The sequence below is a fragment of the Trachurus japonicus genome, chromosome 16 (assembly GCF_045865225.1).
Source record: "Trachurus japonicus isolate A0001 chromosome 16, Traja_1.0".
Lineage (NCBI taxonomy): Eukaryota > Metazoa > Chordata > Actinopteri > Carangiformes > Carangidae > Trachurus > Trachurus japonicus.
The window spans coordinates 21,113,832-21,138,314 of NC_140922.1; the positions used below are offsets into that span (position 1 = coordinate 21,113,832).

Below are 24,483 nucleotides of genomic sequence, written 5' to 3' on the forward strand. Positions count from 1 at the left end.
GATGTGATTGTCCTTTTCCTTCACAATGTCTCTCGGTGCAGCTTCCCTGAATGATTAAAGGCTCATGAAAATCAAATCAAATCAAAAAAAGTGAAATCATTTGATTTGCTGCATGATTATAAAAGATGCAGCAGAATCTTTGGGGAAATATAAAAAGAAACATCTGGACGTTATGGGCCAAACACCTGAAAATACTCTTTATGGAAAACAGTCAAATAGCCTATATTGTCAGCACAGTAAAAAACTTATGAAACTCAGAGTAACTCAGCTTCCATCGAGGTCTGTGTGTGAACCACCATGAAGGAGAAGCTTGACAGCTTGACGAGATTTTTGTTCTCCAAGCTCAAGACTAAACCAGTTTGTGCCCGATGCTCGAAGCTCAAGACTAAACCAGTTCTCCTGTTCACATGGACACTGTTGTCCGTCCACACTGAGACAACTTTTCCAAGTTCCCTCTGTGCATGTTCAAATAAGCAGAACCCATCTAATGAAATGACTCTGACTGCTACAAATAAACAGCTGTCAATCACTGTATTTATGTGCTGTCAAAGCTGGAGTCAAAATATTTATCCTGGAAGATATCCCTTTATCCCTTATTCACACTACCATTTTTTCTTACTTTGACACATACAGACCAGCTGCCATATAAAAACCACTTGTTCACACTGTAGAATTTAAATATGGAAATAGTTACTTTGGACCTCGACACTGTTTCTACCACAGGGCTTCAGTAGTCAGGAATATATCAAGCAACTACGTTATTGGCTTTCTTTTCTCTATTTTTATCCATTATAAATAAACAGGTTTACAGGAGACTTATGTTTTTTTCCCTTCCTGTAAAGTTTGCTGTATTTACGGATGTTTTTTGGGGGTATGTTTGCTTAGTTTAAAAAGTAGACTTGACTCCATCAGTGAAACGCCATCACCTGACGCTCCCTGGATGCTGTTTTCCAGACTCCGCGTTGTTTCCTTTCAGTGTCACCACCACTTCGCGTAATCAGCGACGCTTCTGCTCCTGAGGATGCAGTTTATTTTTAGGACTGAAAGGCGAGGAAGAAGCAGACACAGTGAGAGGGCAGTGCACTAGGTGGGTGGGCGCAAGCTCTCTCCCTCTCTCTCTCCCTCGCTCTCTGTGAACTATAAGTACCGATATTTGATGGAGACTTCCATCACACCACAGTTGACTTTAACGCAGAGGAGATGAGCGCTCGGATAGTGAAATCCAACCCGGCCATGAAACTGATAGTGGTGAGTAACCATAGTATCTGTCTGCTGTTCGCTGACCTGATCTTGATCCGCTGGAGCACAGGGACATTTACACTTACTGAAGGACTCACACTTCACACTCTTGAAGTTGTTTCTTTCTTTCGGGAAGGATTATTGCGATACGTGGATTATGATTTGCGCCACACACTTGAGTCGGTTGGGCAGTTATGGGCAATCGCCTTAGTTCAGATGTATTTTCAATAAAGAAGAAGAGAGAAAAGGCAAAGTATTCGTTTGGCATGCTCCGCTTGGACAGCATGCGTCTGTGCAGGTAGTTTGGTGTCAAATTCGAAATATATCACAGGTGCCAGTAAAAGTAGCTAATGATATATGAATTGGCTTTTTGGTGGCTGCTCCATCACTGGTTTTCTTTCATAGCTTCAGACTATTAAAACTTTTATTCAGACACACACAGTTTTCTCATTCAGTACCTGTTTTACATGGCATGCACTTGTGACGCAAAAAATGAAATCCTACCGCTATATTAGGCTACGTTATTTGTGTAATATTTGCATAACACAGGGATTTGTGAATGATGGAGTGGAGGGTAAAGGCAGCTATAGCCCTGTTGTGAGAGCTGATAGGAATATGTGTGATGCAGAGTTTGGACAAAATAATAGGAACACCTGTTACAATTAAACACAGTTTCATATAGCAACATATATGTTTATGCTGAGACATTTTAGCTTTGACCTGATGTGTTAGTTGTGTAGCTGTTGTGTGAGATGATGTTGTAAGCTGTCTGTGTCCAGCTTCTGTTGGTTTGTTGTATAAATGTCAGCAAGTATCGCATGTATGTTTCTTAGTGTTAAATGATGGTGAGATCTTTAAAAAGGGAAAAATCAGTCTTTAGAAATAAATTGTATGTGCACTAGAGGTTGTTTGCCATTGATGATGAATGGAGTTGATGCTTTGCTCACCATCTATTTGTTCGCTCACCGTCCACAAAAGATATCAAATAAGATCTATGATTCAAATCAATGAATGAAAGTTTGCTTTGGGTCACATTTCTTATGGCACATTTGAAATGAATGAAACTTTACACTCTCAAAATAGAGACATGTGGTGTGTTGCCAGCAGATGGTGTTTACTGTGGGTCTGTCTTTACACTAATTTACTGTACAACGCCTCTCGGGAGGTTTTTAAATGTGTGCCCTGAGGCTATCAGCAGTTATTTCATTTGGTTTGTTTTGCATGTTGTGCTGTGTTGGGGCCTCTGTGGGTTTTGCATATGTTCGCGCACAGATGTGTATCAGGGCAGAAAGCAGATCATACGTGATAGCTGCACAACACTACAGCCACTATCTAGCCTCATGGCCAGCATGTGTGTTTGTGTGTGCGTTTGTATGAAACAGAAACAGCTTTTGTGCTGTGCATGGGTAGTCAGTCACATGTGTTGTTTCAAATAGGTGTTGAAAGCAGTAAAATGTAGCTGTGTGTGTTGACGTGTACTTTCCTCCATCATTTCATATGTCACCATCTGTACAGAGTAATTCTGATGTCTGTCTTCTCCAGTTGACCTAAAAACAGGCACATATTTTGTTGTTACAATTGTGTTCTGACGTAGTGCTCTTGGTGTTTATCCTTCATTCAGTTAGTCAGACAGTTATTTGGCCCACCACACAAGCATCTATTTAGCCAAGTAGTGAGTCAGTCATCCAACCAGTCAGTCAGTCTCGACTGTCAACATTTAGCCAATAAGTCCATCTGTGCAGCTCTGGATCTACTGTGGCAAACCTTTGCGACTGTTTTTCTACATGTCAAACACCCGGTGACTGTTATTGAGGCTGTAGGAAAGGGACACTCTGTAATCCTGTCTTCAAAACATTGTTTTGGCTCGCCAGTCGTGTGGAAAATCCACCTCATACACCTGTGTGCTCTTCCTCTGCATGCTCCTGAAAAATCTGATGTGATCTTCTGAAAACCTACATGATGTCATGGCATGAAATATAATTAGGACACTACTTACATTTTGCATGCATTTAAGTCTTTTTAGTGACAGACTTTGGTTTGGACTTTGGAAAAATGATTTGATGTAAATGCAGAGTGATTTCATGCGCAATGACTTATTCATATGCTATTTGGTAAAAACACAGATTTCTGTTTGTGTTTGTGTTGACGTATTTCACTGTATATGTGGGGGAAAACTGAGGTATGTACCTCTTATCGGGCTGTCTTTATCTTTATACCTCTTCTCCTTTACTCTCTGTTGTGGCCGTTGGCATGAGCCATGAACTTCCCCAAACTTAGCACCAGGTTGACACGCAGATAGGCAAAACTACGGGGAGGCCACTCGGCCAAACAGATGCAACATGCTTTTCTCTCTCTCTCTCTCTCTCTCTCTCTCTCTCTCTTCTTTCTCTTCTTTTCTCCTTTTTTAAAGACAAACACGGGATAGAGGGTGAAGAAGTGAGGGTACACAAAGGGGGTGTGTAAAAGTACAGGATCAACATGTTTTAAACAAACAAGTTCAAACGTTTATTCAGAAAGCAACGATTAACCTCTGGAAGCTACTTCCGCACACCTTACTTCCTCTTTTTCCATGTGGGCGCGGATAAGTCTGAATAAGAGACACAAAGAGCAGAAAGAGAGTAGGCAAAAGAGATACAACTGTGGTATTAGTGTCATGGCCGCACGGGTTATGTTTGTTGTATCTTACCATTATATGAGTCATATTAAAAGCAGCATAACAGATGCCATGCAAATATTTCTGGTGAACGTTTATCTGACACTAGATATGCAAGATCATGAGGGGAGTTTGATTTATTTTGCTTGAAATCTTTACAGCCAGAAAATATAAACCTTCCTGGAAAAATATGTAAAGTACCCCAAATGAATGCATTTTCTCTTTATTCTTCATACATATCAGCCCAAGTTATTGTGATGTACAGTATACAGTGGTGGTAGATGCACTCAGATCATTTACCTATGTAAAAGTGTCCATACTCTACTGTAAAAATACACACAAGTCCTGCACTGTACTGAAGCAAAACTATACTTAAAGTTTCAAGAGTAACAGTATTTGCTGTGCAGTAGAATGACTCATTTGTAAATGCATAAAGTTTATAGATGATTTTAAGTTTTGTCCAGCAATGCAGCCTGGGGGTTTGGGCCCCTGTAGACAGTCACTAGATAAATCTGAAGGTTTTGCAGATGATTGACAGCAAAGCAAAGATTTAAAGTTAAACAGATATTCATTTTGAACCATTCGCTTATTTTAAAATATTGGGCAGCGTTACTATCTTTAAACTTAAAACCTAAACCATTATTATTATTATTGTAGGTGTCGCTGCCAACAATAGCTATATAACTTACATGCAACAAAAAGCCCTGGCTAGGCACTGCTTTTTTGACACTGGTCACAAGACAAACAGATTTAGTACTATAGGCAATGCATTGTATTTTATCACATGTTTTTTTCATGTTTTGTCTTAATCTGAAAAGTAACTTGTATTTAGCTGTCAAATCAATGTGGTGGGGTAAAAAGCATTTCCCCTTGAAGTCTAATGGAGCTTGATAAAATTGACTTTACTCTTCGGACTCAAGTGATGCTGGAGAAAATCGCGGGAAAATCTTTCTGCTTCAGGCATTTGGTTTGCAACCTAAAATTATCTGTTAATGGATTAATCATTTGGTTGATCAACTGTCAGGAATTAATGGACGACATAAAGCCCACATGGACACGTTCACGGTTCTACCTTTGTGCGACATCAGTCCAAAACCCAAAGAGAACAAGAAGATATCACAGTTAAGATGCTTGAGGCAGACAACATGTCCTATTTTTGTGATTGATTAGGCTATTAATTTACGTGATACCACTAATTAACATGATATATAGATTATACATGGGAAAACAGAAATGAAAAACTGCTTTTGCAGATTCAGCTTCTGTTTCCAATACTGGCAGACTGTCTGTCTTTCGTTAAATGACCATACAGGATAAAATGTTTTAATTTCAGGCTCATGTTTCATGTTGTTCACATACAGAGATCATTAATCACTTACATAAGCAGCAAATTCAAACTCAGAAGCACTTCTGGTTTGAAATAATGGGACAAGTGTGTGGAGTGAACACTGCTTGCATTATTGAAATTGTTTTGAGTGATCAATAACTGTGTGATGATGGATGTTCTAAAGCAAGGCACAATGACCCACAGTCTTTGTGTCTGCATGAGTGAAAACAGACCATAGTCCATATTCATATGAACACACACACACACACACACACACACACACACACACCCCCACCCACCCACACACACACACACACACACACACACACACACACACGCGCGCGTGCGTACGCACACGTACAGTTGGAATCCCCCCTCAGACCACCTGCGTTCGACAGTTAACTGAAGACATGTGCCTGGTGGATAAGTTGGTGTAGTGTGGTTTGGTCCCTTTGTGCCATGGCTCTTCTCCCCATGCCATGAATTTAAAGCTGACCCCAGGCAAGCCAGACTCTGATTCTCCTCTGCCTTTGAATTTCAATGTGCTGCACATTCACCGGAGCCCGGGGCCTTAACCCTGTCTGCTGGAAGTTAGTTAAATACTCTGGCTAATTTCAGCTGGATGCATTTTAGAAAAACTTCCGCAGCCAAATTCTAGCAGGGGCATGTTGACTATTTCAAAATATAATTTGATTCACTGAATTACATCCAGTTGTTTTTTTTACTTCTCTTTTATTGCCCTAAATGATTGTGTAATATTTTTCTTGTATCACATAGGAACAAATCAAAAATATCTTTCTCAAAAAGAAGACCCTGACATACTGTAATACACTATTGATATGCCTGTCCTACAGTATGTTTTTATTTTAGCTCCAACTTATATCTTTTTTTTCTTATTAATTCAATGTGTTTTTACAGATGTGTAAAACGAATATGCACATTACCAACAACTGTCTGTACATGCTGCTCTGTTTACAAGTATGTATGGAAAGCATGTGGGATCATTTTTAAGGTGTCTGTTCTCTGTACCTATGCAGAGTTTGAAATCCTCATTTCTGCAGATTTGCATTATAATACAATTTACTGGACTTGGGAAAAAAAACATCTTACAAACCCTGTCTAGCCAAAAAGGACTGGCATTATTTTAGGATTTATTGCTGTTGAAACAATATCAAAATGTAATGCTGGTCTGAGCATGTTTCCACAGATCAACACACGCGCGGTTAAAGGAAGGAGGTCAGTGCGCTGACTGGATATCTCACTGTGTCTGGTGTGTGTTGTCTGTTGTGGGAAGCATAATCCATCTCCCCCAAATCCAGCATGGCCGTGTATATCATCACACTCACAGACCTCAGTACATTGGTGTGGTTGTTTGTTTCATTCAACAGGATAACATCTGTTAAATAACACATGTTCTTTTTTAAAGAACTGGTGAAAAACAAGAGAAAAGTTTTTCCACCACATAAACTCAAATTGTCCCTCAACTTGGTTCAAATGGTTCAAATTTACTGGCATAGTTGACATAAGCAAAGTGTATCAGATTAAGATGTGGATTATTCATCCAATGTAAACACTTAGTGTTTTTATTTGAACCATTATTCATGTGGGAAATGACGACTGAGTGGCAGCTTCAGCTTCACATCCTGCCCTCATCAGTTACAGTCATTTACATAACAGCTGCTGTGTCTTGCTCAGGGGGATCTTCACAGCAGTTTGCTCAAGGAAGGTAAGACCGTACTATTACCTTTATACTTTCATTCATCCTCTCCCCTCATCTGGCTGTGCTCCACGTAGGATATGCTTCTTGCTGAGCCTCACTCTGATGATGCTAACAGTATAATTATGGCTGTCAGTGGCCCCTGGCTGCTGTGTAATTTGGGTTTCCAGTGGTCGTCCGTGATGTCGTCAGATGGCGGCTTCTGAGGCGACAAGGAGGGTGAAAAGTTCAATATCTCTTTTAGCTGCTGATAGATAAACTCTCACTCACCACAGGGTATCTTCCCAATTAGTTCACTCTTAAAAAGTTGACGTTTTTCCTCGTCTTTTGGAGCAGAGAGCTACTGTTAGGGCTGTTTCAGAAAAGTGTGGTTCTGTCTAAATGATGACGAGACCAGATAACAAATGAATTGTTCTTGAGAAATGAAACATTTTCCAGGTTTGTCAGTGGAAAGATTTTACATGCATGTCAAATCATTTTAGATGTAAAATCTAGTTTGACTTGCGCTCGACTCGCCCGCTTGTTGTGGACTGCATATCTGACATTATTCAAGAAAAAGCCACTGGAAATGGCTCATGTCTGCTGAATATCCTCCTCAAAGCGAGGTGTAGAATTTAGAAGTTAATTGATTCCAGACTACAGTGGTATTCAGTGTAAGCTCACATGCTTCACCGCTGATGACCTCTATTTTTTTTTGAAAAAATCATTATTAGTATTATTTTAACTGTATGCTTCATTTACTTTTTTGCACGAGTTAAATGGTGCTTGAAATCAGAAAATAGAAGCGAATGAGAAGCAACAAAGGTCACAGTGGATATGTAATATAATGTCTTTTTAATAATTTGAAATCTCTCACATCTGTTTTTAAAGATTTGAGCATACATATATGCTTTGCGCTTTGATTCTTTTAATACTTACATTACTGTTACTTACAGTACCTTTTTTCTTTACTATATAGTCTGCCAAAATGCTGCGCTGTATGAAGGGTTTGAACCTGACCCTTTCCACATGTGCAGAGGCTCATGGGCTCTGATGACAGAGGAGGATCCAGTTAAGCCAGTAAACTCATACCGACTCAAACTTAAAACCCAGGTGACCCTCTGTCGGACCGTCGGTGCACTCCACCCTTCTGGATGTTTCTGAATTGATTGGATGTGGTTTCAGGGCTTAATAGTGTGTACATGCGCCTCTTAATTTGCAGAATGAGACCATGATTATGGGTTTGATTCCCGTTGGGGCCACCCATGCTACAAACAAACACATGCAGTCAGGGTACTGCACGACAAGTGGCGGCACCCTGAAAGCCTTCCACCAAATGTTGTTGCTCAGAGCAGAGGTCGATAGGTTTTGCCGGGAAAACCACTGTGCTCGCCAGGCTGTTTGAAGCCTGGGTTTCTATTATGGTGTGTGAAACCCATTCATCTATTTTTACTGTCCTTCTCGATGACCTCTATTGCCTACAGTACAGTACATGTTTTTTTCTTTTTCATGTTTTGCATCAGACGTACTATACATAAACAGGGATATAGAGTATGTACAGTGTAATAAATCATGAAGGGAGAGCACAACATACAGTACAGTTACACATCTACATGAACAGCAGATAAGATCGATGTGGCAGATGGTGAAGCGGCAGCTACTCGACACGCCGTCTCTCACGCACTCATACAAACACATACAATTTCTATGGAAGATTTCAATGACAAGATATTTTGTAATAATGAATTAAAGATGCACAACCTCACATACACGTGTATACACATACACACACACACACACACACATAGACACATGGAAAACAACAGTCTTTTTCAATTATTCATTCTTTTTTTTCACACATTCAAACACATACTTAAGTGTTTTGTGGTTACAAGTTATATACTTAAAGGTAAATGGGATGAGGACAAACACACACACGCAGGAAGGAGGTCAATGGTGTATTATGTGTTCTGGTGGTGAATGGGGAAAGCCCAGTAACCTCCAACAGCTCTTTATGAACAGCAGCCAGGAGAGGAGACCACAGAACACACAGACCAACACTGAGGAAGACAGTAATTGGAAATGAACAGCGACATATACGTGCACACACACACACACACACACATGCACGCATGCATACAGTGCTGCACTTACTGCTGCTGCACATGCATGATTGTGCCTCTTTTGTAGTTTGTTGTTTGTTCTATGGATTTGTTTGTTTTTGAAGATGCACACACATGGTGGAAAGCAGAAAACCACATACACACAGACACTCACAGACAAGCACGGCCTATTGTTAGTTTGTCCAAGCAGTGAGGATGTATCCTGGCCAACGGGAAAGTCCACAGAGCCAATGGCTGAGGGCCTTCAGGGTGGAAGGAGCCTGTTGTGTGACATCTGGTCTGCATGTGGCCTCGACCAGCTGCATGGCTGCATGTCAAACATGTGCACCAACTGATATCTTAGATTTTAGGTTTGGCCAAAGTTTCTGCTCAGGCGATGATACATGGGCTTGTTTTTGAGGAAATAGCTACATATGTCCGTCTTAGAGGCTCGCCAGCAGCCACCCACCGTACCGTACGTCCATATAGATGGGTTGCTTTTAGGGGGGAAAAAGATATATGGGTGTGGTGTGCTCTGGCCCCAGGGCGTCATTAGACTGCTGTAGATCACCCTGGAATCACGTCAGATGCTTTTCAGCTACAAAGCAGCGTATCTTACGGAGCTGCTGACATGAGTAGATCACTGGTGAGGTCAGAGAACACACGGCTGCACAATTAATGTCTACAATCCTGTGTCATACGCTATTAAATTTTAATTTAATATGAGCAGAATACTGGCATGACTGAAACATCTGAATTTGTTTAAAAGCTTTGGAAAACCGTTAAAATGTCAGCAAAAGATGCCAAAAGTGCAAGAAAATAAATCTGAAACCCTAATCTAATAGTCTGGAGAAAAAGGTAATGATTATCATTTGAGGCAACGTAAACGGTCGGCGAATCTACAAAGATGAAAATGTAATGTCATTACTGTTGAAAGGTCGGCCCTGTGTGTCCTGTGTGTAGTCTATGTCTACAAAACTGCTGCTGAATATCTCCCACGACTCCCTGAACCTCACTGTGTAAAGCAGAGGAAATCGCTTTAGCGCTGCGTGTCCACCAGCAGCTTCAACTTTACAGCACTGACCTTTCTCTCAACTCTCACTTACTGGAAGCTTTGGGTTGGCGAGTGCTCCAAAATATAGAAATATCTGAACCTTTAGCCAACGAGGATCTGTGCACGAGACTGGGTTTTTATTAGAGATTTTGTCACAGCTGTTGACTCAGTGCTACTTTTTCCTCTCTTGCAGCTCTTCACAGCTTCTCTCTCCTGGGCCTTCCAGCAGCAGGCTGTACCGCCAAAGTACCAGTACCGCGACCCTGTAACGTCTGACCTCCTCCTGTGTGACCAGTGCCCCCCTGGCACAGCTGTGAAGCGACACTGCACCGCCGACTCCCCCACAGAGTGTCAGCCCTGTCCCGAGAGGCATTTTGCTGAGAACTGGCACTGGGGCGATACGTGCCAATACTGCACCTCGGTACGTATGAGGTCAAAATGTTTTCACACCATCTTAATGTTGAATTCTCCTCTTTTCATCTTGAATTCATCCCCTGAGCTGCTTCTTTTCATCCACACACTTTGTACATTTAGTTGTGTGACTCACCGTAGTTGTCATGAGAAGAAGTTATTTAAAAAAAACAAAAAATCTCCTTTGTGTATCTACTCACACTTGAGTGAATCAGCCAAATCTGAATTTGCAGCACATCATGGTCAGGAACTAAAGTTAATGTTTTCATCCTTCAGCTTGTCCTTTATGCTACTCCTTTGTGGTTTTTCTGGTGTATTTTCCTTAGATGCATGACCATACTGTTTGTTTACATTTTGGCACAGCATCTTTCATTTTTTGAAACCAGTGTTTCCACTTCGGTTGTTGTTACTAAAAGTAAAGTCTGAATGTGCCCATTGCGGTAGTGTGATCTTCCCCCAGAGTTTACTTGTTTTCCTCTTTGCCACTCTGGATAAATTATGTAATATGACCACTATTGTTAAGACCTCTTTGAGGTGTTTTTATCTTTTAGCACACTCTATATCATTTTTAAAGATGCTATTTTCAGTATCTCATTGGCAGCTGGTTGCTCAAACACTCGGGGGAGGACATGAGGCAAACACACAGCATCATGTTATTTTACACTGGTTTCTTTTGTGCCACTGCTGTATGTGTATATCTATCACTTCTCCACCAGTTTATCACAGTGGTAGATAATTGAATATGAAATCTAAAAATAATCACTGAAACAAAACTATCTCACTATGATATTGTTGATATTGTTGTGTACTGCTTCAGGAAAATTGGCCAATTTACAGATTATCATGAAAAAAATGAAATTATATATTAAACTGTTATAAGAGAGGTTGACAGGTTATTTTAATTTTAATATCAGTTTTTTTCCAAAGAAGAAAACATGTTTTATAATGATACATGCTTTTGTTAACTTTTGTTTACTTCAAGCAACTAGTCTTTGATATAAAAACCGTGGAGGGTGGGGGCAACCTCCACTGGTTACCTTGTGCATAATGTCCATATTAATAATGTGCTCTCTTGTATGTCCTTGAGTAAATGTAGCAGCACCCACTAGTGTCAACAGGTCTGAAGTGTCTGACAGTGCCCCTGTGTGTTTGTTGTCGTTAGGTGTGCAAAGAAAAGCAGTTAGTACGGCAGAGCTGTAACAGCACCCATGACCAGCTGTGTGAGTGTGGCCCTGGATACCACCTAGTGGTTGAGTTCTGCATCACACACAGTGTCTGCCCTCCAGGCTACGGGGTGACAGCTTTAGGTAAGTTATTATGTAAAGTCACTTTTTTATGGCAAACTGCTTTTGTTTTGCATAGAATATCTATGATATGATGGACAAGACACTTGGGGTTGTTTTGTGGGTTTTCTATCCATCCGGTCAGCATATAAATTAGATTTCCATCAGAAAACCATTGAATAACATAATAGTAGGTATCTGTATTTCACCAGTGAAAATTAGGAATTCAGCCACAGACTTAACTGCTTTAGTTCATTTGAGTTCAGCTCTTTAATGGGAGAAAAGTGCAGTCCTTGCATCTGATTATGGGAATACATGTGGATCTGTGAGTATGAGCGTGACCATGTGTACACATCTATGGCTTGGTATGTATATGTACTGTATACATTTTAAGTATTTCAGTAGAAACCCAAAGTTGTTTACTTGGTCTTTCCTTTAATCTTCTCTGCCTGCTTCACTCTTCCACTCTCGCAAATCAGTTCCAAATATGCTGGACTAGTTTTTCTGGAAGGAACCATTGTGGTGCCACTGCAAAGACACACATCAGTTCAAGATCACTCACTGTCACATTAAACTGTCCCGTCCCTTCTGTCATGGAAGCTCGTCCGTCTCTTTCGCCGTCCACTGATTCTTTGGATTAGATGTGTTCCAGATGTAGGGCATCCTTTTCCCAAATTTGATTCTGACTCTCTCGTGCACGCAAGCGCACACACACACATCCTCACAAAGATGTCAGACCCCACAAGTTGGGATGGGCAGTGTTGTTTAAATTATCAGTGTGTATACTGTATGTTCTAGTCTTAAAGAAGTACACTGTACTAGAGTATTATGCAAGTCCACCAAGACTGACCACAGCTATAATAGGTATTTCTCTATTCTGTGATTTCCACATCTTCATTTGCAATAGTACAATGTCAGAATTGATTTAGAGTACGGGAAATGATTACATGGAAGGCAAATTACATTAAATGAGCTCAAAATGAATCTTGGTCAAGAAACAAAAAGAAAAGTCCTGAAGAAAATTTTCTAAGAATAATCAATAATGGGAAGTTAATGTAACAATTTGCGCAAATAACTGGAACTTTAGCTTCATAAGCGTCTGTGGAAATAAGTCATCATCCACTCATTGTTATAGTATGGAAACAGTCGAGCACTCAGCTCCAATAAAAAGGGATTTATTTAGGACTTTGCCAGCACCTCAACAAGACAATCTGCAGTGTGTGTTACTCTTCTCCTATAGTATGGAAATAGAAAACTTAATATTTTCCGAGAACTCCATTACTCGACTCAATACTCTAATATATAGGGTGTGTGAAATGACCATGCAACTTCTACTGCTGTAACGTCTGTTTGCTGAACACTTCTGCTTCTTTTTCTGTGTTATCACATGCTGTGATGATAACACACAAGACTGATATTTGAGTTGAGTGTATTGTGTGACAAATGAATGAATGGTTTGCTTTTGCATCCAAGCCTCACTTCCTCTGGGTTCTGCGTGTATGTGGGGGGTGGGGGTGGGGGGTCATTTCAGTTAAGGAAGCTGACTAATTCATGCTCTTTTTTCTTGGGATTTTTGTTGGAGGTGACCACAATGTCTTCTTTACGATAAATGATGCATTATGGGTTTTACTTGAGATGATGCTACTGTTCTGCAGCAGTTGTCTGAGGAAAAAAAAAGTCCATAATGTAAAAATCTTTTGGATATTTACTGTGAAGGTGTTTGGTTATGATATTATATGTCTGTTTAAAAGCTATCAGTTAAAAAAGATAATCCGTCTACTGTGTCCACGCATTAGCTATTTTAAGATCACTGCAAAGTGGCTTATCACTTGTTCCCCTTCATACATCATTATGGATGTTTCACAGCATGATTAAAGAGGAAACGTTAATGACACCGGTCGTTTTTTCTCAATGAAATGGCATAACCTTTCCCCTATATACCTGAAGCTGGTTCCTCTTAGATTTCTTTGAAACCAGGTTAACCTGAACCATTTCAAATTGACTTTCCTTGTAGTCATTGTGGAACAATCTCTTAATAAGATTTCAGAGCAGCAAATCATCCTGGCTGCTATTGTTTGAGTCCTAACAAACACTAAGACACACTTAAGAGAAATTATAGAGGAAAAATGTAAGTGGATTATTACGGAAGCGCATTGCATTCACTGGATATAAAAAATTAGACACCTTATCTCGTAATTACGAGATTTTTTTCTCATAATTACGTGATCTTTTCTCGGAATTACGAGATAAGGTGTCTAATTTTTTTATCCATTGAATGCAATGCGCTTCCGTAGATTATCTCAATTCATGTAATTGCCCTGAAACATGTTAAGAACTTTATTCATGTTCCAATTATAAACAAACTATTCAAATCTACAAATCTATTTTGACTTAGAACACACCAATCTTTGTATTTTTGATGTCCGTATTGAAAACATTATTCAGATACTCAAAGAGTAGGCAGGAAAAGGTATGTGAACCCTTCAGCTAATGGCATCAACAACAGAGTTATCAAACCTGTGGTCAAATCAGTGAAACAAGACTGGATGTAGTGTATGTGATGGAGTGTTACAGTATTCACCAGAAACTTATGCTGATCTCACATCTCACGAGACCAATGATCAAGAATTGGTGATATGCATAAACCATAGATGGATACAAAGTCATCACAACGTTTAGATATTCATCATTCCACAGTCTGACAAATTGTCTGTAAATGGAAATATCTCAGCAAAGAACCTTTCAACAACAGCTAAAGGCTAAAATCATCAGAGCTGGTTATTTTTCCTCTTCTGCATAAGTCTACTGTATGTTAATCATGTTGCATGGTTGAACGGAGGATGTTGTCCTGCAATGGACACCAACGACAAAGCTGCTGCTCTCCAAAAAAAAAAATATTGCTAAGCCCTTTATTGACTGATGAAACTAAAGCTGACTTGTTGGCAGTATGTAAAAAAGGACACTAGATACCAGCAAGAAAACATTATCCCAATACTGAAGTAGGTTTAGGTTTATCACAGTGTCCTTCAAGATGATATCAGGATGGTTGTAGCTCAGGAGAAGCTCAGGAGAAGTTAAATGCTGTTGCAGGACAATGGTCCTAAACATCAAAGTGATTCTACATAATGACTACAAACAAAGAAAATCCACCACTTAGAGTGGCTCAATCAGGACCTAGACCTTAATCCAGTGTAGGTGCTGTGACCATGCAGGAGAGAGTTGCGCACTCATCACACATCCTAAGAACATGTACCTGAGCTGAACCACAATTCCACAATTCCTCCTGGGCATTGTCCTACTGGAAGAACTTGTTTTGTGATTACTGTTGCCAAAGAAGGTTTTGCCAAGAGTTCACCAGCACGGTGAATGTTAAATAAGTGTGTTTAATAATAAGACAATAGAAATATTGTAATTGTTTGTTTGATATTAGCTTAGAGACATAAATCATTTGTGGCTCAGATGAGTCACATACTATGACTAGTTAATGAAGAAAACCAGGTCATTCCAAAGGGTTTCTTCTTTCCACATCTGCATCTGTTGTGATATCAACCTCAGCATCAGTCGTTACAGTACGTCTTTCCCACACAATACAGCACAAAATGCCATGGTAGCTACTTATTAAGCCAGGCACAACCAAGGATGTCATTATCATGCTGGATAACTGACCTGATATTCCTCACAGATTTTCTCCAGCGTGCGTCACCAGTGATTGTGGGCAACATAAAGACAGGCTGGTGCTGAATTTTAACATTCCAGTGAACATAATCTGATATTTCTACTGGAATCACAGCATGAAGTGGCACCACACTTCTCATGACTTCATCTTTGACCTGAGAGCCAAATCTGCATAGATGAAACAACATATTTCACAGATGCTGGTTTAGTATCCGACCCCTGTGGCTCTGAAACTGTTTAAAGATGACACAACGTTTCCCATAAATTCCTCTAACATTCATCTAGTAGGAATTGAAAATTTAATGGAGCTACAGACATTACACAGCAGTTCTGGGGATTCCCCTTCTTGAAGCTGAAGGACTTATTATGTAATGCCATGAGCTGTGGTTAGACCTTTAAACCACAGGATGTTAGAAAACCCAGAACTCAACAACACATGCCTCTTCGAGTCCTTGATCGACTGGTTTGTCTGTTTCCAGTTTTCACTCTGTCTCTTTTTGGATTTTTAAAAGCTCTATGTAGTTTGTCTGTGTTTTAGTAAACTGAGTTACTTTTTGAGCAGTAGCACCTAAAGTAATACAAGTATATGAGGTTTGCAACAGTTAATATTGTGTATTTGTGTGGTTGTTTTCTTGACTGATTCCCAAATAGCCATAATGCCATTAGTTTGAGATGTAGGGGAGACTGGAGAAATTGACTTGTTGCAACTGTCCCCAATCAGTATGCTAGAGTGATGACAGTCACACTGCACATATAACCTCTGCCTACCAAGAATAGAGAAGACATATTCAGCATCTGCTCCTGCTTGTACTGAGACAAAGTTATTTTAGAGGTATGAAAGTAGCTTTTTTCATGAGCTGTATTTTTGTCATACTGTCCTGGCCTTTTTTTATATGAATTAATCCAAACCTACCTAGATTGAATCACTGTTTTGTTGACTGTCATTTGATATGGTTAGCATGTGTCAATGTCATTGTGTCTAGCTAGTACATGATGTAATATCATGGCTGATGGGTGGGGACAGTTGCAACAACTTCCATTTGAATAATGAAGCATATGTGGAAATGCAGATGTATAAAATGGAACATTTTTAGCTTATAATAGGCACAATTTATCTATTTTATTCCTCATGGTGAACAGAACAGCCAATTATATTAAACCATGAGAGACTAATGCTAAAGACAACACAATAATTCCCCAAATAACTTCCTATAATGGAATATGCAATTATGGTTGTGTCTATAGTCTAGTAGTTGTATCTTGTTCTACAGTATGGGACAAAAGTAGCCACATATACAGTATTTTCCTATGAAAATTGGAGCAAAGTTAATTTATTTGACATCATACAGTGAATAAATCATCCAAAAGTAGAGTACATGTTTAATAAAAGTTTTTGTCATTGTAAATTGTTCCATTCTTCTTGTCTCACACTAAGTCAATGTGCAGAAGTTACCGGTGGTATTAAAACTCAATAGCTTAGTCACTAAGCATCTTTAAATGACATGGCTAATTAGCTGACCCGTGTATGTTTATTCTATCAAAGTTTGGTGAGCCTTGTCCAAATAGTCTCAACTGAGAAAAATGTGAGAAGTGTTGCAACTGTCCCCAGTCTCCCTTTCCAAATATATGTTTTATATTTTATTTCAACAAGATAAATCAATGCATACCAGATTCATGAAGTTATTATCAAGTTTACTAAGATGAAGAAACAAGGCTATTCACCGCAGCTGAGATGCTGGTTTATTTTTCATTTCTGAAAAGAAAACATAACAAAATAGTTAAAAGAGATTTTTCTTTTAACTATTTTGTTATGTTTTCTTTTCAGAAATGAAAAATAAACCAGCATCTCAGCTGCGGTGAATAGCCTTGTCTCAATATAATTAGACTAATTGATAGATTGATGAAAATTCTTTAACTGCAGCCAATTTAGTTCAATATGATATAGCGCTAGCACCACTGCTTTAAATGAAATCTTCAGCAATTTCTTATGATGGTAAAATGCCAATGTGCTGACTTTACACAGACGCAGGAAATTCTAAAAAAAAAAAAAAAAAAAAAAAGAGAGAGAGAGAGACTCATGCCAGCATATGAAACTATAATGCATGTGCGCTTTCACAGACTCAGGGCTATACTTTACATGCTTTGTCATCATTGGTACAGGAAACATGCAGTTTGCACTTTGCTTTATGCATATCAGCTGGCGGTTTCATACAGTAGAGCTAAATGGTGAAATGTTTTCAAGAAAGAGCACAATGTGCCCTGATAGCGGGAAATTAAGCAAAGGTTACATCTGATACAATCAGAACTCATCCTCCCACAAAGTTTTCACTTCTACACTTCAGCGATAAGAATAAAAATGAGGATGTGACCCATTACACTTGTCATAGTGTCATGCGTGCCACAAGTCATGTAGCAAAAACTGACATGGTTTACTGTAAATGCGTCATAGCAACTGCTGAACAAGATAAAATAGGTCACATAATTACATCTAGTAATGCTTAAATAACCACGTAATATAATAACTTAAGATATATCATAAGAGCTATGATGGTAAATGTGTCAGTGTGTTTGTTTCAGATATGAATTTATGAATTATATTAATAGTACTTTATTACTATAAATATAAAAATGTGATCAATATTTGTACAGATTTTTTTTGCCTTGAATCAATTGGATGTAATATTTTTTGTTTTCATACTTTCAAATGCATTTATATTTTCATAGATTTGTACATATACATATATATGTTTTTTTTTTAGTAATTGTTTAGTAAATTGTTTTTTTTATATTAATAATCTGGCAAATTACATTTGACATGTTTGAAGTTTCATGTGGTAATAGTAATAGTATTCAAGAAACTAAGGAAGTCGTGTGTAGCGAGTACGACCAGGGTGAGTCATTCTCAGAATCATACAGTCATCTGTCTTCATGATGGCTTGTCACATGTCACTGTGGTGTGGTTGTAGTTCTTGGAATCACATCTTTATATTTTCTGTGCTTAAACGTGCACATTGTGTTCACAAAGGAAAATGCTGAGACATGTAAGATGAAATGAAATATCAGAAAACATGTATGACTGACTGTTTTTCTCACTGTTTAAATTATGAAACAAAACTTTTATTTATACAGTGTTTATGTTGTGAGTGTGTAGTTGATTTTTTTTTCTTTTTGAAATCATATTTTCATTCATAAAATCAATATACCAATATAGTGTGTGTATCTCTTCCAGGTACACCAGTGAGTGATACTGTTTGTGAGCCTTGTCCCGCTGGTTATTTCTCCACCGGCGGCTCTTCCAATGAACTGTGTCGGCCCCACAGAAACTGCTCTGACTTGGGCCTGAAGACACTGAGTTGGGGTACGTCCACTTCAGACAACTCCTGTCAGGACAAGACACCAACACTGGAGTGCTCTCAGCATCACACTCTGTGCCACACCGGTGAGAACACAACACACTGCAGCAGTAACCTAATCTTTGATATTTGATATTTGATATTGTACGAAAGGTTTTTGAACAATAGCAGGGAAAGAGATCGGGATAGAGATAATTTGTCCAGTGTTTACACAACACACACTCACACATGTGATTATGATTTTGAGTAAACCTCAATTGTCAACCATTTGAAATCAACCAGGACTGAATTATTTCAGACAAGTGGTCATTTTCATTCCTGAATGCAGGGAATTTCCTCGGTCAGGTTTGTTGTCCAGATTCCATCCTTATCCAAATTCTTGCGTGCCTGAAAACCAACACAAAAGAGAAAAGCCAGAGTAAAGGGTTGAATGGGGTGTTTAAAGCATTATTGTCATAATGACCCATGATGGATCAATTACTTGTTTAACTGTCACATCCTCAAGCTGCAATAACAGAGGAAACTGAGTCAAGCTGAAATGAGACGGGAGACGCTCTGGTTAGACTTTGTTACTCAGACTTGAACTATGACAGATGCTGACAATTAATTCACAAAGGGGATGCTTCAGTTATGACAGTGAATTTCGCAGGAGCTGAGGGGCCACACACGGACACACACACACACACACACACACACACACACACACACACACGCACACACACACACACACACACACACACACACAGAGGTGTACAGACCAAGACACATTTTGCATACTGTGCAGCACAGTGGGAGGGTGATGCTTCATTTCCACTCTCATTCACAAATCCTGTGAACGACACAACCACAGACTGCCTGCAGCAAATCCTGGAAGAGATGGGATTCCCAAAGCTACGTGATTTCGTTGCAACCACCAGGATGTCTATGTCAATTACAGACCAAACCACATTTACAACATCCAGACATCAGAGAATCAAGACTAATATCCTCCTCATATTAAGCTCAATCATACTCCAACAACCTCAGTTTCACTAAACATTTTTTTTTTCATTTACTGGCATCTTTCTTGTTCATATAAGTCAATCAGAGAATATTTTCGCATGCAAGCAGGTATGGCTATGGTTTCTCTGATTTCAAAAAATGAAAAAAAGAAAATGCTGCCCTTGGCAGAAATACTTTTACCTTATAAGGAAGGCTCAGGAGATCTGGGCTTGCAGAACTGCCTGACAAACGCTGATTGTGTGTGCCTGTAGGCGTATGTTTGGTGAAACCCAGCGTGATAGGCATTTCATGACAGCTCAAATCAGTTCACCTCAGTGTTCATGCAGCTCTAGTTGCAGAGGAACATAGGCAGGCTCAGTTTACTGTCGTAGTGGTTCTGTGCCGTCAATGGGGAACAGAAAGAGAGGAAATCCCTGTTTCTGTTGTGGTCACATTACAAGGCAACACTCTATGCACACACGCAAACACAAATAAACAAACCCAGAAATATAACAAAAGGCAGATGGCATTTCCAAATCATGTAAACAAAATCTAGTCTAAACACCCACAACATGCTCATTGGTTCAATTTATTAACGTGAAACTACAGCTTATAATTTAATTTGCTGTAATAAACAGTAAGGTCAACTCAGGTCAGAGGACATGAGTGAATCTTGTGAATCACATTTGCTGACACACAAATGTCATTACATCAGTGAAGTGACTCACTGTCACTTGCACAGCAATATCTATTCAAAGACTTATTTCATTAGCATGAATGTATGCCACTATAAGCTGCTCAGGCATTGCAGAAGTAAGACTGTTGGAGCATAGTGAGCTGTTTTCTATGGAAGAAGTTGTCAGACGTCCAACAGCAACGATCGGTTTCAGCTTCCCGTTCTTAAATTTTTTGGATGTTGCAATAATGAAGAAATTTAAAACCCTGTTTTTCAAGATGTGACCCTGTGTGAGGAGGCCATCTTCCAAAACCTAGCCTCGCTACGGCTGTCCTCGGTGCCCATGGAGCGACTGTTGGAGAGTCTTCCAGGGCGGAGGGTGGATCGTAAGAGCCTGGAGAGGCTGAAGAAGGCCTGTTCTCCTCAGCAGCAGGTGCTCCACCTGCTGCGACTGTGGAGGGAGCAGAACAAAGACCAGGACAAGCTCTATGGCATCATACAAGGTATACATTAAATCTGGACTTTTTAAAAAAATCAAGCCTCATTTCAAGCTCCTTAACTGTGTATTAATGTTTCCGTGTGTCCATCCAGGTGTGAACCACTGTGAGAGGAAGGTCTCCCGCTGCAACGGCCTGAGGAACCTGACGCTGGATGACCTCCTGAAAGTCACCAACAGCCTGCCAGGGGTGAAAGTAAAGCAGGAGGATGTCCAGGCTGTGGTCCTCACGTGTTTGCCCAGACAGTACATTCTGGAGCTTCTTCACCTCTGGAAGAAAGTAAACAATGACCTGGATCTAGCCAAAGGTCTTTCTCACAGTCTGAGGGTGCTCCGCAGCCAGGGGGCGCCGCGCCATCTGCTGAAAGGCCTGAAGAAGATCAGCCGCATCATAGGAGCCACCTCCACACACAAGATGTATGAGAAGATGTTCGTCAATATGATTCAGGATGAGATGTGTTTCAAGGCTCACAAGCCATTAAATGAATGAGGAAACAATAGGGAGAAAACACAAAAAGATGCAGTGAACAGGGGGATACAGTAAATGTATGTGAAAGAGTAACAGACATGGGTCACATGATAATGTCAGGTCTTTGGATATCACTGAATGATATCAAGATATGCACATGGAGCCTATTGAGGTATTTCGTCATAAAGGCAAGATTAGAAGATAAATTCTTCTTCCTGTCTCTGATTTTCTTTGCCAAAATGAGACACTGACCCGGAGTGTACAGCACCTGTCTGCAGTAATGAATCTAATAAGCCTTAAAATAAAGAAAAACACTATCACACATCTGTGTACTCCAGGCAGACCTAAATTAAAAGTTGAAAAAAAAAAGCTTCCTGGAAACCTTTTGACCGGAGTCTGTGAAAAATGAAAAAACTATTTAAGATGTAAATAGCACACTATTTTATGGAAGATAGGCTGGCAGATATTGTGTTTTATTATTGTTGCTTTCTCGCTGTTTGAGAGGAAGGATTTGGTTTCATAATGAAATACATGTATTTTCTACAGTTTTCCTTTGTTGGTTTGCTCTGGACTGCTGGCAAGTAAAGCTCATCTGATTTTTTTTATATATATATATAAGTTGTCAGCTTTATGAATGTACAAAGGAGTGCAATTGTTTTCTATTTAAAAAATAATAATTTTACTTTCTGAATATGTAAAGGCTTGTTTTTATTACTTCATCAGAAATACTGGATTCCAAATGCTGCAAGTTTGTGAGGTGATATTTGTTTTTATATTTTGTTTTATTACTTTTATATTATTATAAGTGTATTATCTTTATTGTATATATGCTTGACTCGTTCTCTTTAAGCTTGTGTAACTTGTGAACATTCATGTCTGATTAAAATCAGTTTGTAAAAATGCATTGTCTTCATAAATAAGTATCTGGCAGAGAGATGAATCCTTGACTTTGGTCTTTTCTGAACTAAACAGGTTTAGTTTTCTTCTCTAAGATTTTGTTTTTGTCTTTTAGACGATATCAGCTAATAGGATTAATAGGATTGCTTACCACCCGCCACTGGTCAGGAGCTAATAAATATTTATCCCGTTTACTAAACAATTTCATTTGTCACCACTTTGTTATTTGAAAGGACACATCTGAACAGGTTATTGATGAGTCAGGTGTTAGTCACTTTGGTGACTGGGAGCCAGCCTTGTGGAGTCAAAAGTTCGACTCATCAGATGCGTCATGTCTGTGCAGCTCGTAGATGATGTCAGCCATCTCTCCTTGCAGCCCAGCCAGGGCAGGTTGTTGCCATGGGGATATGTTGTGCACTTTCAAAACACTGAGATGTATTCAATTTTTTGTTTGTAGTAAGTAAAAAAGGAAAATTACATCCATCATATTGTTCAAAGTGATCCACAAGATAAAGTATATAAACACAAACTTTTCATAACCAAACATGAGTGTACCAAAGAATTTAAAACACCAAGTCCAAGTAGGCACAGAATTCATTAAACATTCAACTAAATGTCTGTTTTATATTAGGGCTGGGCTTCATGGATAGAAATCTGTCAGAAAAATGAGGAAGTTTAAATTGAGGAAGGATTATGTGAAACTCAGAGAAGTCCTTGAAGAAAACCTGCTGCAGAGTGCACACAACCTGAGATGAGACTGCAGCAACAGGTCACCTTTCAGCAGGACAACATCCCCAAAGAATAGCTACAGCCAAGACAGCATAAATCTGTGACTGTACTTGAGTGATCTAGCTGCAGAACAGATTTAAACCTTATATACTGTAGATTTATGTGCAGATGTGCAACTCAAAGACACTTTGCATCAAAGCTGGCAGAGCTTGAGAGGATCTGCCAGCCAGGAGATCTGTCCCGAGATCCTGCCTCAATCCAGGTGAGCAAAGCTTGTACAGACTAACACAAAAAATCTTGATTCTTTATTTGCCTTTTTTATGTGTCCGAAAAAGTGTAATTTGCAAACATTTAAAAAATGTGTAATTAAGAATAATTTTGGTAATTTCACACGTTATTCAGGCAAAGTTATGGGCAGCTGCCTTCAGTTAAAAAGAAATGAATTTAAGCATATTAATGTTAAGTTTCAGCGTTTTGTATTGCTATTGGTTGCAAAAGCCATTGTTTACACAACACATATCAATATCACTATGAATTAGAAACACACCCTGAGATGACAAATGTTGAATGAGTATTTGCATATTCTGTGGAAAGAGGAGGAAACGAGTGACTTGTAGATACTTGTTTGACTCATTTCTGTTTTTAACAGAATTAATACTATTTTGCTTTAACAGCACATTGTCATTCCGTGCATATCACTGAGTGACTCACTGCCTTTTTTTTAACAGGAAAAAGGTGACTTGTACTGACACAACCACTTCAAGAGGAAATCAGCAAATTTTATATATACGGGTTTTTCTGAAATATCACCCGTTATAAGATGACATGTAAATGTCAATAATGAGACCGTCTATGGAAATTTTAGAATGTCCTTTTTGAGTGGTTGTGTAAAACCAGATATTTCACAAAATCTTTATCGAGTGGTTTCACAACCCCTGCGGCATGAGCTCTAACGCATGACTGTGGTATGGAGACTCCTATAGATTAAAATACATTTCATGTAGCTATGTTACTGTGCATGCTAAACATGGGCAAAGAAAAATGGTCAGTACCACCAAAGCACATGATGGGGAATGTAAACAATATCATCACCTTTACAATTGCAATTGCATTTGTAGACTTCAAAGGAGTAATAGCTGTTTGTTTTGCAGTTGAAATCAGTAAAACCTTCCTCATAGACCTGAGGGAAGTGAAAATGACTGACCAGTGTAACCTAATTGATTATAAATGATAGATTAACCCTTTTGCTTTGTTGCTTAATCACACGTAAACCATAAACCTAATACTTCCTAGAAACTTCTGGTTAATATTTAATTGTCTGGCTGAAAGTTCTCTTGTGGACGTAGAAGCTGGAAATGATCTGACCTTTCAGAAACTATAAAGGAGCTATAAAATATTTTAAAAAAAACACACAAACCCACACCCACGCAAAAAAACCATTT

General features: G+C 39.2%; 1 protein-coding gene across 1 annotated transcript; it reads left to right on the forward strand.

Annotated features, from left to right (window-relative positions):
* Nucleotides 1–1,060: 1,060 nt before the first annotated feature.
* LOC146972362 (tumor necrosis factor receptor superfamily member 11B-like) lies at nucleotides 1,061–22,315 on the forward strand. Its single transcript, XM_085802493.1, has 6 exons — nucleotides 1,061–1,248; nucleotides 10,265–10,492; nucleotides 11,645–11,789; nucleotides 18,670–18,879; nucleotides 20,729–20,953; nucleotides 21,042–22,315. The coding sequence occupies exons 1-6, from the start codon at nucleotides 1,201–1,203 to the stop codon at nucleotides 21,434–21,436; spliced, it is 1,251 nt and encodes a 416-aa protein (XP_085658619.1). The 5' UTR covers nucleotides 1,061–1,200; the 3' UTR covers nucleotides 21,437–22,315.
* The last annotated feature ends 2,168 nt before the right edge of the window (nucleotides 22,316–24,483 follow it).